The sequence below is a fragment of the Phycodurus eques genome, chromosome 3 (assembly GCF_024500275.1).
Source record: "Phycodurus eques isolate BA_2022a chromosome 3, UOR_Pequ_1.1, whole genome shotgun sequence".
NCBI lineage: Eukaryota > Metazoa > Chordata > Actinopteri > Syngnathiformes > Syngnathidae > Phycodurus > Phycodurus eques.
The window spans coordinates 20,089,249-20,105,000 of record NC_084527.1 but is presented as its reverse complement, the minus strand read 5'-3'; the positions used below and the strand labels follow the sequence as shown (position 1 = coordinate 20,105,000).

The following is a 15,752-nucleotide window of genomic DNA, read 5'->3' as shown; positions in this document are numbered from 1 at the left end:
CAGAAGTCGAAGCTGGAGTCTAAAAATAGACGCCCACACACAAGAAGGAATAAATAATAGTAGCGAACGGCAGTTTATTGCATGGGACAAACAATCAAACACACAAACATGGAGGAGCGTGTTGTTTGCGAATGCGCGCTCAATCGGAAGCGGTTTGGCAAGGTTGCGATTGTTGGTTTCCATGGTGATTGGAGAAACCCGCCCAAAAGAAGGCGTAAGAGAACAAACGATGACGCGGCGTGCTATTGGCTAACACTTCAGCATCCGGCAGCCTATTGGCTAAATCTTTAGGACCCGTCGTGCTATCGGCTAACTTTTTATCCAGACCACACTTCAAAGCGGTTGCAATTCAGTTCCCATTTGGACCTTGTTTTTTTGTGAAGAAACGCCAATAAAAGTGAATATATATCCACTGAAAATAACAAACACCAGAGAAAGGTCGTTGGCGAGCGGAAGGAGGGAGTCGAGGGGAGGGTGAATCCTCTCGACTTCGCTCGCTACTCTTTGCGCTCTCTCACCTGTAGCTAGGAAACTAGCCCTCCTCTGCCGCCGGGCTAACACTCGCCATTGGCGGACGCGTGATGGGGGAAGTGCCGCTTCTCTGGAAGAAGTCGCCCGCTCCTGCCATAAACACGGTTGGGAAGCGACCAAGATAATATTTTTCAATCCAATCATGGACTTCGCCGAGGAGTCGTCGCTCGCTTTGGCGTTCGAGAAGGACCCCTTCGAGCTGACGGTGGAGGACGTGTACGACATCTCGTACGTCGTCGGACGAGACTTGTTGCGGATCAGCCGAACGGGCGAAGAGGTGTCCGACCTCCAATTTCGCATCGTCCGCGTGCTGGAGATGTTCGAGACGATGGTCAACAAGTACAACTTGTCCCTGGAGGAGCTGAAAATGGAGCGGGACAACCTGAAGAGCCAACTGGACCGCGTCGTCACGGAAAGCTCCACCGGCGGCCAGGGCACGGTGAGGAAAAAATAGGGCAAGAAAATCACAAGAGTACGATTAAAAAAATGCATTTGTGCAAGTCAATTCAGGTGAAGTTGACGGTCTAAATGCCACGATATGTCGTTTATTTATATCAACTCTCATGTTTACAGCGGTACCTTTATTTACAAGTAATAGTCGTTCCGTGAGCAATCTTTTTGTGGCGTCTTTTGTACCAAAGATGTATGTATGTAACTACAAATATAAAACCACCTATATATTAAAATAGAGGATGCCATTGGATAGACATTTGCAGCACGAATCAAATGAGCCCCAGTTTGTAAGAATCTGATAAGGATTAAGGATTTTAGGCCACTTTTTTTTTTTTGTCATACATTGGCTCAGATTTCCTCCAGAAATCGATGTAAATCAATAGACATTTTGTGACCGAAACCTTGAATCTTTGGTAGAAAAAAATGTCAGTATGTTTCTTATGACTTGAGCTGAAACTGGGATGTTTATACAGGCCGTTTTCAGATTTTTCAATGGACCACTCCGACAGCAAGATAATCGTCAGATCAGATTACATTTAACAGAAAACAATAATAATGATAATAGTTCATCACGTCGATGTACTTCTCAATATTGTCGGAATCTCATGAACGAGTGATTTCGGATGCCGAAATGGAGGAAGATTTCGTCTTTGTCAGAACCACAGAAAATCTCATCTGAATTGAGAATTTCAAAAACGAGGTTGCAAAGGGATTTTGCGCTTTTGGTTGACCTTTGCTAAAAGCAAGTTTGGGAAATCCGGCACAGCGAAATGGAAAGAAAATGGCGCCCGGTGATCTGGATTTAGTAACCCAGTAAGGACATAAGAAACAAATAAGAGAATGAAGTCTTCCAATAAAGTTCCATCATAAGGTGATACCGACAGGTTGTTCATGTATGTTTACATAGAGTACAAAATAAGAAAACTGGTAACATAAGGCACTAACGAGAAGGAAAAAGCAAACAAATAATAACAAAGCGCTACTGATGAATATGCAGGTATCCACCCATTTTCCGTTCCGCTTATCCTCACTAGGGTCGCGGGCATGCCGTAGCCTATCCCCGGCCGGCTATGTTCGGGCGAGATGCGGGTCACACCCCACACCCTGAACTGGTCGCCAGCCAAATGCAGGGCACATATAAATAAACAACCATTCGCACTCCCGTTCACACCTGCGGACAATTTAGACTCTTCAATTGCATGCATCTTTTCGGGATGTGGGAGGAAGCCAGAGTGCCCGGAGAAAACCCACGCAGGCACGGGGAGAACATGCAAACTGCCCACAGGCGAGGCAGGGATTTGAACCCCGGTCCTCAGAACCGTGAGGCAGATGTGCTAACCAGTCGTTCACCGTGCTAATATGCACGTATGTGTCAAAACAATTTAGAATATCTCAGGAAAGTCCATTTATCTCAATTTGTTTCTAACAGTGAAACTTGTATATTATATGAGTTCACCACACACATGAAATATTTCAAGCCTTTGTTTCAATTTTGATGATTAGGGCAGACAGACAAAAAAATCCATTATTTCACAAAATTAGAGTATCATGACAAGTTTCAACATTGTAGGCTCCCTGTGTCCCAATCTTGTCAGCTAATTAATGCAAAACACCTCCAGAGGTTTTCCTCAGCCTTTGACGACAAGCTTTTTGGAAACAATGATTTTATTTTCCAGCAGGATTTGGCACCTGCCCCCAAAACCAAAACTACCAATACTTGGTTTTATAGTCATGGAATAACAGTACTTGATTGGCCAGCAAACTCGCCTGACTTGAACCCCATTGAAACCTCCCTGCCATGCCGCCGTGATGCTGTAATTAATGCAAAAGGAGGCCCAACAAAGTACTGAGGGCATATTACTTTAATACACTTTTCAGAACGCCAACATTTCTGTGTTTAATATCCTTTTTTTGGGTCACATGCAATATTAAAATTTTGTGAAATACTGAATTTGTTTATTTTGTTATCTTTCTGCCATAATCATCAAAATGTAAACAAATAAAGGCTTGAAATATTTCACTTTGTGTGTGGTCAACTAATATAACACAAGTTTCACTTTTTGAAACAAATTATTGAAATAAGTACAGCAATGAAACCTACCAGGAAAATGTCAGAACTTACTAGGAGAAACAACAAAACATCAAACTTGGGCAGAATCCAATATGAAAGCGAGACCGAATGCATAACAGCGAACGACGAGGAAGAAAGGAACAATCTGGTCTCTTCTTGGTGTGGCTGCAGTGGTTAAGATTGGGAGTTGATTGTGATTACAATAGCTCATGGTTGTGCGTGCCTCGGGGAAACACAAAACACAGTCGGCGTATTCATGTGGGGCGTGGCCTCGTCTGATACTGCAGTGTGAGCATCTGGGTGTGAGTTGTGGCCTACAGCTGCTGCTCATAAGTGTTCCCATATTGTATTTGTGCCGCCTGAGCGATCAAAGGTCACGGACATTCAGTGTTGGTTTTCGGCCTTGCCACTTAACGTGCAGCGATTTCTTCTCTGAATCCTACGATAATATTATGGACCGTAGGTGATGAAATCCTTAAATTCCTTGCAATTGTACGTTGAGAAACATTGTTCTTAAACTGTTGTACTATTTGCTTGCACAGTTGTTCACAAAGTGGTGAACCCCGCCCCATCTTTGCTTGTAAACCACTGAGCTTTTCGGGGATGCTCCTTTAATACCCAATCATGACACCCACCTGTTTCCATTTAACCTGTTCAGCTGTGGAGTGTACCAAACAGGTGTTTTTTTTTTTTTTTTTAAAAAGCAATCCTCAACGTTCCCAGGCTTTTTGGAATGTGTTGCGGTCATCAAATTTTGAGTCACGACCCCACAGTTTTGACAGAAACTAGTACCTGAAAAGCCCAACAGTTTGCTGTTTTTGTGCTCAGGCCAAAGCAGTCTAATATAAAAATATTGCTTAGTGCTATCTTGTGGCATCTTTGTGCCAAGGAACTATGTTGAGGTGAGTTATAATCTCTGGTAGCCAAGGCAAGCACACCAGAAAGAGCACACAGTCAATAGGCATTGAAGAATAAAATCATGATGCATAAACTCTTTAATTTTTTTGCATTATATTTGATTATGTTATTACTGTATGTTTTTATTTTAAGTTGAAGTAGAGTGCTTTTTTAAAATGTATTTATTAAAAAAAAACATTCTACAAAAAAAATGTGTGGGGCTGGAACAGATAGAGATTTCAATGGGGAAAATTGATTCAATATACAAGTAAGTTGAGTTCCGAGCTTGGTCACAAATGAAACTCGTAAGTCAAGGTACCGCTGTAGTCTCCTGTTATAAAAAGCTATAGCAGCATCTATGTCGTTGTCATTGAAGCAAGCGGCCGGACCCAACCAGATGGTGGTGGACCTGAGCGACCCCGACAGGCCTCGTTTCACCATGCAGGAGCTGAAGGAGGTCCTGCAGGAGAGAAACCAGCTGAAGGCCCAGCTCATGGTGGCCCAGGAGGAGCTGCAGCTTTATAAGAGGTCAAAGTACATGTGAAGGCGGGGGGGCACTACGTGATTTTTATTATACTTTAAGTGCTGTAAAGCAGCCTGACCAGCTTTTTATTGTTCCCCATCACATGTTGAAGTGTCTTCTCATCATAGTTCGGCGTGCCAGTGGCTCACGTGGGACTCGGTTGTGTTTGTGCAGCGGGATTCTGCCACAGGGCCGAGCGGCCATGGTCGAAGTGGACCTGGACGAGCCGGCACAAAACGGGGCAGCTGCCGTCAACGATGCAAAAGAGGAAAAGACCACCATTGGAAAATTGTGAGGACTGAGATGAAGTTTTTGAAGTTAAATTGTCTTGAATGTTCACCAGAGGTGGCAAAAGTACTCAGAACTCTGTACTTAAGTAGAAGTCCAGAGTTTTGTGTGAAAAATACTCTTGTAAACGTAGTATTGAGTCAACTCATTTACTTCAGCAAAAGTAAAAAAATATATATAGTTAAGTCAGAAAGAAGAAAAGTCAGAAAAATAAATACTCAGGTAAAGTACAGGTAGTCCCACCTCTGATGTTTGCAAAAACACTTCCATTGGGTTCATTGCAGACAAAATGTTCTTTGTTTATATATATTTGTAAAAAAATGCATACCTTAGTTTAATTGAAGACCGAATTGTCTTTGATTCTCAGGAAAACAAATATATACATTGTATATAATATTGCATTTATTTTGTTAATGGAAGACTTTAAATTGTCTCTGTTATATTAATTGAAGATTGAAATGTGTTTTGGATGTTCATGAAAACGCGAATGTGCATGTTCAGTAGTTCATTCTTTATGCAAACACATTAAGTTCATTGAAGACGAATTTTGCTTTTAATGTTTAAAAAACACACATTGCGTTCATTGAAGATGAAATTGTCTTCAATGTTTCTATATGCATTGTAAAATAGGGGTTAATTGAAGACTAAATTGTTTGTTAGGTCCACTGAAGATAAATGGGACTTTGATATTTAGCACCAAAAAAACTGACTTCAATTTGTCTTGATGTTCGTGAAAACCTTCGGAAAACACAGGTTAATTGAAGACAACGAAGACAGACTTTGATGTTTACAAATACACCAGTTTGGTTCGTTGAAGACTACAGATCTGTACATAGTCTTTGTTTTTGAAAATGTCTGGGTGATTGAGACTCTTGATTGTCTTCAATCTTCACAAAAATATGTATTTTAGGTTAATTGAAGACTTTAATTTGTCTTTTAATGTTCATGAAAACGCCTACAGTATCTTAGGTTCATTGTTTATGCAAATCCATATTAGGTTCATTGAAGACTAAAGAATATATATAATGTACAATCGCGGGGGGGGTGGGGGTGGGGGGGGGGGCAAATTGATCGTTGAATTCATGAACGATTGATAGTAGATCAGAGCCCACCCTTCCCCCCGTTAATAATAAGTCAGTCTGAATAGGCTCCAGGTTTCTGGTGCCCCTGAAGAGGATGTGGAATAAAGCAAATGGAGGATTTTTGGTGAAAAGCACATTTAAATGCAGCACATGACACAGTGCAATCCATTTGGGTGCGCTCATCCTGAGCCTAATCACATACTTGTGACCCAATGATGTTGACTCACTGGAGCTTCGCTTGTGCTGCGCACTTCTTTCTCTCCAATTTCCGAATGCCTTCCCACACTAACTTGTTTTTCCCTCTTGCTAGGTTTTCATTTAGGCGGAAATAAGACGGGAAGGTGAAAAAGAAGACCCTGACAAGACAGGATTGGTTAGCAGGTTACTCGGACCTTTTTTATATTTTTGTATTCAAGATGTATTTGTAAATTTAACACGCTGCCTTAATTTTATATGTATTGTATAACAAAGATTTATAATAGCTGTTCTTGTGAAACACTTTATTAGGTACACCTATGTCATATACAAGGGCTGTTACATGGAAAAAATACAAAACAAAAACAATTTTCAAAAATGTCTGTTGGGTTAATTGACCTCTAAAGTGTATTTGATGTTTACTTAGTCACAGATGTTAGGTTTATTGAAGACTAAAGTGTCTTTGATGTAAATAAACCAAGCATGTTAACTGTAATGTTAGAAGACTTAAAATGAGTTAAAACTGTTTACAAAATTAACCGATAAAGCTGTTCAGAAAATGGAAGGAACTTATATTAGGTTCATAAGAGGCTATAGTGTGTTTGATGTTTACGAAAACGTACGTGGGTAATGACGACTATTTGTCTTTGATAACGAAACGGTCTTTGATGTTTCGGGAACTGCACAGGTTCGTTCTAAGACTAAATTTGTCTTTATTTACAAAAATGCATACATAAAGTGTCTATGGGCACCAAATTGGAATGTTAAAAAACAAATTAAAAAGATTGAAGTCTAAATTGTAAAAAAATAAATTAAAAAAAATCTTTTTTTTTTTACAAACACGTGCCTGTTAGGTTTATGAAAGGATTTTTTTTAAACACAAACATACTGGTAGATTAGGTTAATGGCAGACAAACTATTTGATGTATAAAAAGATGTGTACATTAGATTCATATCAGTTATATGTAAACAGCAGACAATTTAGTCTTCAATAACTAGCAAGTGTCTTTATCAACACCAAAGACCAAATTTTCTTTGTTTACGAAAACACGGGCACATCCTGCTGAGAGCTGTTATTGTATTTTGACCCTCACGTGCAGCTCAATAATCGAATCACACTGCCTGAGTCTTGTGATGCAATTTCATGGTGTACCTAATGACGCATCCAGTGATTTTTTTACTTTGTTTGAAGATGATGTAAACTGGATAGTATGATGTTATTAGCACTTTCTAACTACATTTCTTCCAAACATTTTATTGTTCTGGAATGTTTATCCTGATGGTGGAAAATTGGATTCATCCCACAAAGCTGCAAAGTAAACATTCATCTTTTCATGACACTTTGACCCATTTGTTCCTCAAATGGTTTTTCCACACCCAGCTCAGCTCATACTGTCTTTTATTGGGCACGGTACAGCACAGCTAATAATTTACATGATGGCAAATGTCACAACAGTAGACAATGTGTAACATTTGAATGAAGAAAAAAATATTCTACAGCAGAAAAATGTATAAAAAGCATGATTAAAATTCCATATTAGTTGAAAAGTTTTTTTGTCCGTCATTTATAAAAAAAAAAAAAAAAAAAAAAAAAAAAAAAAAAAAGTCATTCATTGTGCATTTTTAGCACCAGTTAGTTTCCCAGGACTGTGGTGTTTTTTTGTCCTTTTTTTTTGGTTTTGTTTTTTTAGTGCTTGAGCCAGGGATGAGCCAAGATGGCCTCCTTGCTGCGGTCACCATAGTCATACAGCAGCTCCTCGGCCGCTTCGATGTCCCTGGACGCCACCAGGATGAGGTGAGGCGAGCCGTCAATGGCGTGTAGCTTGGTCTGGCAGTTGCCCGCCTTGCTGTGGTTGATCAGCCGGCCCAGGCGACCAGTCTCCCGCGTGGCGTCCACACTGCAGGCGGGAAAAAATAAAAACAAAGTAAAAGCGGATTACACTGGTGACGAGGGACTGTCCTAAATTGTTCAGACAATCACAAGTCCCGAGCTCGCTCTATGAATGTATTTTTTTTGCACCCAATCTTGACAATTAGTCCTTTCAGAAATAACAGCATGGAACGAAAATTAAAAAATTACCGGAATAAGTCAAATAAGGATTGTTCAAAGCAGTCTGATTATGAAAATATGTACAGTGAAAAGACCGACGTTAGGTTCATTGATGACCCAAATTTATCTAAGTTTAGAAAAACTTAAGTTAATTGATGACTAAATTTAATCACATTCGTCAAAAACATTTATGCTGATTTTGAATGAACCACTAAAGACAAAAGTGTCAGTTTCAGGGAAAAAAAGACCTACATTAGACATTGGATCCTTAACGACGTTTTGTTCAAAACTCAGTTATTTTTTAACCACTGGTTAAGTAGACTTAACCGACCGTTAACTTTAACGGCACCGTTATATTGTTGTCCAAAACTCTTAACTTTAACCAGCTATTAACTTGACGTTAAAGTTTACACACCTCAGGCCCGCCGCTAACATTTTAACTGTGTGGTGAACTCTCGAGATGGCGTTCGCGGCTAACGATTCGCTTCAAACTTGGTATCATCTCAAGACATGGGACATCAAAAGTTGGGAAAATAAAATATTTCATAGATTTATTCAATAAATAAGACATGACTGATCTATTTGGACATTTGAATGATCTTACATAATGAAGTCAAAAACAAATATTGGAAACGATAAACATTGCACCTGTAAAATGTCTATATTTTCCCTGTCCACGGTAACTTGAATAACAGTCTAAAATTTGATTCAATTAAATATAATAATATAAGTTCAAATAGATATAACAAGCCAAAAGAATTAGCTCATGGATTTATTAAGAATAGTTGATTATGTCCCACAATGAAGTGAGTTTTCCAGTAAGAGATATTGACAGAATCATATTACATCCGTGTGCCGCACCCGCAAAATATCTGCTGTAGTTTCTGCTCACAACCGTTTTTTCGCGAAACCGCAAGTCATCAAAATGATGAATTGTGGGATATATTGGCGCTGACCAGTGACGTCAACCACACGGTTAACTTTGACGGTGCCGTTAACTAACAGTGCGACTGACCACGTTTTGAACAACGGATATTTAATGGTCGGTTAGCTAATGGCGGAGTAAGGATTTAACCGGTGGTCGGGGGTTAAACAGTTTTGAATAATCGGGCCTAAATTGTGATGTTTACAAAAAGGCATACGTTAAGTTGACTAAAATTACTCGCATTTTTGAAAATATGGATGTTAGGTTCCCTGGTGTCTTTTCATTTTCCATTTTAGAAAGATGACCTACCTTACACGGTTATCCTTGACGAAATTGTCATGTTTACGAAAACACCTACGTTAGGTGAACTGACTACTAAAATGTCATTTGTTGACAACTGAAAATTTAGCCGACTAAATTGTCTGAGAAAAAAAGACCTACGTTAGACAGACTAAATTGTCATGTTTACAAAAACATGCAAGGTTAATTGACGACTAAAACTACTCACATTTGATCCTCATACATTACTTGTCTCCCCCCCAGGGGAAAAAAAATATATTACAATAACGCGTAGGTTAATTGACGACTAAAATTACATTTGTTTGAAATGTTTACTGACGTCTCAAAAAGAAAAAATGTAGGTTCCCTAAAGGCTACAGTAGTCTGAAAAAGTGTTTGCCCCCTTCATGATTTTGATGTTTTGCACGTTTGTCACACTTAAGTTTCCCATCATCAAACACATTTAAATATCAGTCAAAGACAACACAAAATGCAGTTTTTAAATGAAGGTTTTCATTATTAAGGGAGAAAAGAAATCCAAACCTACACGGCCCTGTCTGAAAAACTGATTGCCCTCTAAACCTAATGCCCCCTTAGCAGCAACAACTGCAATGAAGTGTTTGCAATAACTTGCAAGAAGTCTCTTATAGCACTGTAGGGGAGTTTTGACCCACTCATCTTTGCAGAATTATTGTAATCCAGCCACATTGGATGGTTTTTGAGCATGAACCACCTTTTATGGTCATGCCACTCCATCTCAACAGGATTCAGGTCAGGACTTTGACTAGGCCGCTCAAAAGTCTTCATTTTGTTTTTCTTCAGCCATTCAGAGGTGGACTTGCTGGTGTGTTTTGGATCATTGTCCTGCTGCAGAACCTAAGTTCGTTTCAGCTTGAGGTCAAGAACAGATGGCTGGACATTTTCCTTCAGGATTTTTTGGTAGACAGCAGAAATCATGGTTCCATTTAATCACAGAAAGTCTTCCAGGTCTTGAAGCAGAAATACACCCCTAGACCAACACACTACCACCACCATATTTGAGTGTTGGTATGATGTTCTTTTTCTGAAATGTGTTACTTTTACGCGAGATGTAATGGGACGCACACCTTCCAAAAAGTTCAACTTTTGTCTCGTCAGATCACAGAGTATTTCCCCAAAAGTCTTGGGGATCATCAAGATGTCTTCTGGCAAAATTGAGATGAGCCTTAATGTTCTTTTTGCTCAGCAGTGGTTTTCATCTTGGAACGCTGCCATGCAGGCCATTTTCGCCCAGACTCTTTCTTATGGTAGAGTCATGAACGCTGACCTTAATTGAGGCGAGTGAGGGCTGTCGTTCTTTTTAATGTTGTTGTGGGGTCTTTTGTGACCTCTTGGGGTAATTTTGGTCAGCCGGCCACTCCTGGGAAATTTCACCACTGTTCTGTTTTCGCCATTTGTGGATAATGGCTCTCACTGTGGTCCGCCGGAGTCCCAATGCTTTAGAAATGGCTTTATAACCTTTTCCACACTGATAGATCTCAATTACTTTCTTTCTCATTTGTTCCTGAATTTCTTTAGATCTCTGCATGATGTCTAAATTTTGAGGATCTTTTGGACTGGTTCCCTTTGTCAGGTAGGTCCTATTTAAGTGATTTCTTGTTTGAGAACAAGTGTGGCAGTATCAGGCCTGGGTATGGCTAGAGAAATTGAACTCCGATATGATAAACCAGTTGTGCTTTAACAGGTGGGGCAATTACTTTTTCACACAGGGCCATGTAGGTTTGGATTTTTTTTCTACCTTAATAATTCAAAACATTTCCATAATTGCATTTTGTGTTGTTTTGGACTAATATTTAAATTGGTTTGATGGTAAACTTAAGTGTGACAAACATGCAAAAAAAAAAAGTCAGGAAGGGGCAAACACTTTTACACACCACTATAATTGTTTGGGATAAAAACTCAATTTTCATGTTTACGAACAGGCCTACGTTAGGTTTATTGATGGCTAAAATCATGTTGTTGATTTAACTGGTGAGGAGGCGCTGTCATAAACTGCTTGGAGAATCACACTAATGTAGCTAGTTCTATAATCCCACCTTGACAATGAGTTCTTTCAGAAATAAGTGTGTGACTGAAAAAATAAATTACTGAAATAAATAAAAAATTACTGGAATAAATCAAATGAGGATTGTTAAAAGCTGTCTTTGTTTAAGCAACCATGCTGGGTTTGCTGAAAACTAAATTGTCTTTTTGAGAAAATTACCTACATCAGACATTGACTAAATTGTAATGTTTACAAAAAAGACCTCCGTAGGTTCGTTGATCCAAAACATTCTTAAATATTCACAAAAACGTATGTTAAAAATGTAAACTAAATTGTCCTTGATTAGGATAACAGACGTTGGGTTCAATCAAAATAAGCATAAGGGAGCTTTAAAAATGAAATCAAACCCACCAGTAGGTCTTGGCCTGGTACTGGAAGTAGTACATGTAACAGCCCGTCTGGGGGTCTTGGGCGTAGCGGGCCTCTCGCCGTTTGGCCTCGGCCTGCTCAAGCAGGTCACCGTGGTACTCCACCACAAAGTCGCCCTTTTTGAAGCCGCGCTCGGCAAATACACCCCGCCCTTTGCCTTCTATCGCCCTCACCTGTGGATAAAAACATTACCATAATCGTCAAAATCACTCCAAGAAAAAAAATGTAGGTTTAAAAAAAATAAAAGTGAGTGAAGGGGGTTGGGGACTAATTTACTGTAGTGCCCGCGCATGTGTGAAAGGAGAGCACCAGTCGCTGATGCACTTCCAGCCGTTTATCAAACGGGACAACAAACAGTCAGACACAAATTCAAAATAAGAACACTCGCAAGAAGCTGCTGTAGGCCACAACTCACGCCTGATGCTCACTTGCAGACTAACAGACCAATTAGACTCCAGCTCCCGATGTCACTCAGTAGGCCAAGCCCCTTAAAGGCACATAAAATACTACATAAGTTGCAGTAATTACATTTTATAAAATGAGTTTATTTACATTCACTTTTGTTTTATTACATTTTTTTTCTTTATTAAAAATGCACAATGATCATGGCACCGGACTATTGTAATATTAGTCATTCGAACTGCTCTAAGTGCTAGAGGACTCTGCATTCTTTTGCACAATTGTCCCAAAAAAAATAATCATAAATGTACCGGCATTACGAGATAACTAGCAACCCTTTACTTTTTTTTTTTTTTTTTTGTCAATGTCTTTATGTCTCAAAAGTGTTCTCTTGTCAATTGACTGTCTGTTGTCTCCAACTACCGGAGACAAATTCCTTGTGTGTTTTTGGGCATACTTGGCAAATAAAGATGATTCTGATGAAAACGTATTGGCCTCCTCCTCAAATTCTTATATTTTTGCATAGTTTCCCCACATTAGTGTTTAACATAATCAAACAAGACAATTATAACCCAAGTGAACAGAAAATGCTGTTTTAAAATGGTGATTTCATTTATTAAGGAGAAAAAAAAACTATTCAAAGTCACCAGGCCCTGTATGGAAAAAGTAATGGCCCTCTAAACCTAATCACTGGTTGGGCCATCCTCAACAACAACATATCCATATTTTGTCTATTTACACCGCCATAGAGTGACTCTCAATTGCATTCAAAAAACATACGTGTGTCCAGAAAAGGCCCCTCTGACAGCTACTTCTGTTTGACACCGTTTTGTATTCACTTTATCCATATTTGGCTAAGACCGCCCCCTTTCATCTGATTGGTTGCCTCAGTGTAGAAGAGCCACCTGTGAGAGGACACTTGTTTGTTATGTTGACAGCCCTGGCTCGGGAGCGGAGAGGTAGACGGAGAGCTTCGCTAGTGACGTAGATAAGCTTGAGAAATTTCAATGACCTGCTTTTAGGCCTCTCCAGGGAAAAACGTCCTAGAATTCAGGAATGCGTGGACGAATTTTAATTCATATTTCACATATTTACCGAGGCACCATAAAGACAATATTACACCCCAAATATTATAAAAGTTGGTTTGGTAAAATATGGCACCTTTAAATGTCACAGTAGGCCTGGTTAAATTGGCTGGACAATATAAAAAGGGCATGCATGCGTTGCACTGCAGTCATCACCTGCAGTCCTTCTTCAACGCCGTTCTTTATCAGGTCATCCAAGTGTTTGTGTTCTTCATTCTGAAAATATTTCATTAGTATTAGTCAGGAACAGTACATCAGACAATGAGAGCAGCAATGTATGTGGCAACTGTACACGTATTATTATACAGTATATGCAGACGTGAATGACACGTCTGCATATACATGAAGAAATAGATACTAAATATGTAGAAGTGAATGTGAACAGCAGCAAAAGTTAGGAGGTATGTTGGTAGCAAAAACGAACCAAACATGAACAGTGAACCCCTGCTACTGTACATCCCGGTTCATCGTTCGTGCCATGACGACAATGTATCACAAATTTTGAACGACCGTTTTTGTTTTTACAGTATACAGACATGTCTGAATTAAGTGTTAGCCTGAGAAGGTCCCCCAACTCATCTCCGGAAATAATCTCATGGAGCAGAGAGATTTAAATGCCTGTGAGTATTGTTGTAACTATTAAAATAAATCTCTGGATTTTCACATATCGCTGGTGCGTCTGGAACCTATCTCCTGCGATAAAAAGGGGATGACTGTATCGGCAGTGCAGAATTGATAATAAACTAACCTTCAACTCTCCTTTCGTTTTCCTGTTACTTTTCCTGATTGGGAAGAAGTCTGTAACCTTCCTGTTTTGCGAGGCTTTATTTTCCATCCTATAGAGAAGGACAATATGATTACAGGATGTGCTCCTCCTCCTCGGTAGAGATGCACTGGCTCCCAACACACTTTTTCCCTTTGTGAGAATTCCGACTTCGGGGCTTGGAGGCGGGAACTTTGCGGTCGTCCGCCAGGGCCACGTTTGTGTGCGCAGTCATCTTCTTTTGCTGAGGTTGATCTGCGACCTTGGTTCCGCGCAGCTCCGACTGAGTCTCATTTGAGGTGTCTACAATGGCAACAGTTGGCATATAGCCCTCTACTGTGCTACTACAGTTAATGCTACTGTGGCAGCTTCCTCACCTTTGTCCAGCTTGGCTGCGTGATTGGCATCTGTGTCGTTTCGGTCTTGAATGAGCATGCTGGAGGTGTCGTTCAGAGGCGCTATGGCCTTTTTCGGAGTACGTGGATGTGCTTTTCTTGTGCAATCTGGCTGCAAAGGAGGTTAATTATTATCAAATACTCTACACACAGGGACAAAAAGTGTTAGACCTTTTTCCCTCTGAGGGCTGCTTATTGAAAAATGGAAGGATGCAAGGGACAATTTGACTTGTGATTTTAATTTATTAAACATGACAACTCATCAAGTAGTTATATAGTTTTATATACAGATGTACCTTGTTTTACGAGTTCTCAAACTTAGGAGTTATTTTACAATTACGATACTGTAATGTGCAAGTGGGCAAGGACCCACTTGCACATTACACAGCTACTGATCCAATTCTGTGTGGTAAAGGGCCAACCTGAGATTAGGAAGACCTTACATCACTCATTAGGCCACGCCCCTAAAAGGCACACATTAACACGAATAATAAACTATGTACAGTTATTACATTTCATAAAACTAGTTCATTTACATATTCTCCTTTATTGTTTTTGTCTTCATATTTTACAATACTGTGCTAATTCATTAAAAATATAACAAAAACATTTTGGGGTGTATTTTTGGGAACTGGAGTAGGTAGTGCCATTTCAGTGAAAATTGATTTGATATAAAATGTAAATTGAGTGGCGACTTTGGTAAACTCGTAAATCAATGGACAACGATTTTCTAACACTTTGAGGTAGTGTTTTGTGTTGGAATGTGAAAAATAATTTACGTCACAAATGAGCTAACAAGTTGGGAATTAGAATGGTTTGAAGAATAATTCATTTGGTTAAATTTTGGAAAATATGGAATTCAAAATGAGAATCATCTTTATTTGCCAACTATGTCCAAAAAACAAGGAATTTGTCTCCGCTCGTTGTGGAATGAAGAGGAATTTGGGGAATGTTAAACAATATTTGCCAAGATGTCTTGAATAAGATATATTACATTGGAATGAAACGTTTTTGAGGGTTTTTTTTGCGCGTCAATATTCACACGTTTGATTTTGTATCTTTTTTTTGTTTTGTTTTACATCCGGGTACCTCCCAAATAAAAAGTCGGCGGAGGGGGGACTATGTTGTTCCGCGTAAGCGTTTAACATACCTCTTTGCTAGCCACGGGCCAGTTTTCTTTCGGTCTCTCCGGAGTTTACTTTTTGTTCCAAAGCGTTTTCCGGATTTTTGTCCGCCCTCTCCATCTGTTTCTTCCCTGTGATCACAGAGTACAGCACAGTTCTATTACTCCTTCAACCCGGGTAGCGGCTTGTCGTTATTAGCCGTGTACGAGCTAGCGTACAAAAGAACACTAATTGAAGAGG

General features: G+C 39.6%; 2 protein-coding genes across 3 annotated transcripts; one reads left to right on the top strand and one right to left on the bottom strand.

Annotated features, from left to right (window-relative positions):
- The first annotated feature begins 317 nt into the window (after positions 1–317).
- rilpl2 (Rab interacting lysosomal protein-like 2) lies at positions 318–9,210 on the top strand. The gene is made up of 4 exons (XM_061672408.1): positions 318–970; positions 4,329–4,480; positions 4,650–4,766; positions 6,156–9,210. The coding sequence occupies exons 1-4, from the start codon at positions 674–676 to the stop codon at positions 6,175–6,177; spliced, it is 588 nt and encodes a 195-aa protein (XP_061528392.1). The 5' UTR covers positions 318–673; the 3' UTR covers positions 6,178–9,210.
- kmt5ab (lysine methyltransferase 5Ab) lies at positions 7,628–15,629 on the bottom strand. 2 transcript variants are annotated; one of them, XM_061672406.1, is made up of 7 exons: positions 15,539–15,629; positions 14,371–14,500; positions 14,140–14,296; positions 13,979–14,066; positions 13,387–13,446; positions 11,729–11,919; positions 7,628–7,938 (listed from the first exon to the last, which is right to left on the bottom strand). In XM_061672406.1, exons 2-7 carry the CDS (start codon positions 14,426–14,428, stop codon positions 7,728–7,730), a joined length of 765 nt encoding a protein of 254 aa, XP_061528390.1. In that variant the 5' UTR covers positions 14,429–14,500; positions 15,539–15,629; the 3' UTR covers positions 7,628–7,727. The 2 variants fall into 2 exon arrangements, with proteins under 2 accessions (XP_061528390.1, XP_061528391.1); XM_061672407.1 differs by having other exon boundaries at positions 14,371–14,496; positions 15,539–15,625.
- Between the last annotated feature and the right edge of the window lie 123 nt (positions 15,630–15,752).

What these genes read in the sequence shown, in the direction of transcription:
- rilpl2 (XM_061672408.1), top strand. Translation starts at nt 674, where the DNA reads ATGGACTTCGCCGAGGAGTCGTCGCTCGCTTTGGCGTTCGAGAAGGAC. An exon ending in GAGCTGCAGCTTTATAAGAG is followed by an intron (nt 4,481 to 4,649) that starts GTCAAAGTACAT and finishes GTGTTTGTGCAG; the next exon opens with CGGGATTCTGCCACAGGGCC. An exon ending in AAGACCACCATTGGAAAATT is followed by an intron (nt 4,767 to 6,155) that starts GTGAGGACTGAG and finishes CCCTCTTGCTAG; the next exon opens with GTTTTCATTTAGGCGGAAAT.
- kmt5ab (XM_061672406.1), bottom strand. Translation starts at nt 14,428, where the DNA reads ATGCTCATTCAAGACCGAAACGACACAGATGCCAATCACGCAGCCAAG. An exon ending in AATTCTCACAAAGGGAAAAA is followed by an intron (nt 14,067 to 14,139) that starts GTGTGTTGGGAG and finishes CCTTCTCTATAG; the next exon opens with GATGGAAAATAAAGCCTCGC. An exon ending in AAACGAAAGGAGAGTTGAAG is followed by an intron (nt 13,447 to 13,978) that starts GTTAGTTTATTA and finishes AAATATTTTCAG; the next exon opens with AATGAAGAACACAAACACTT.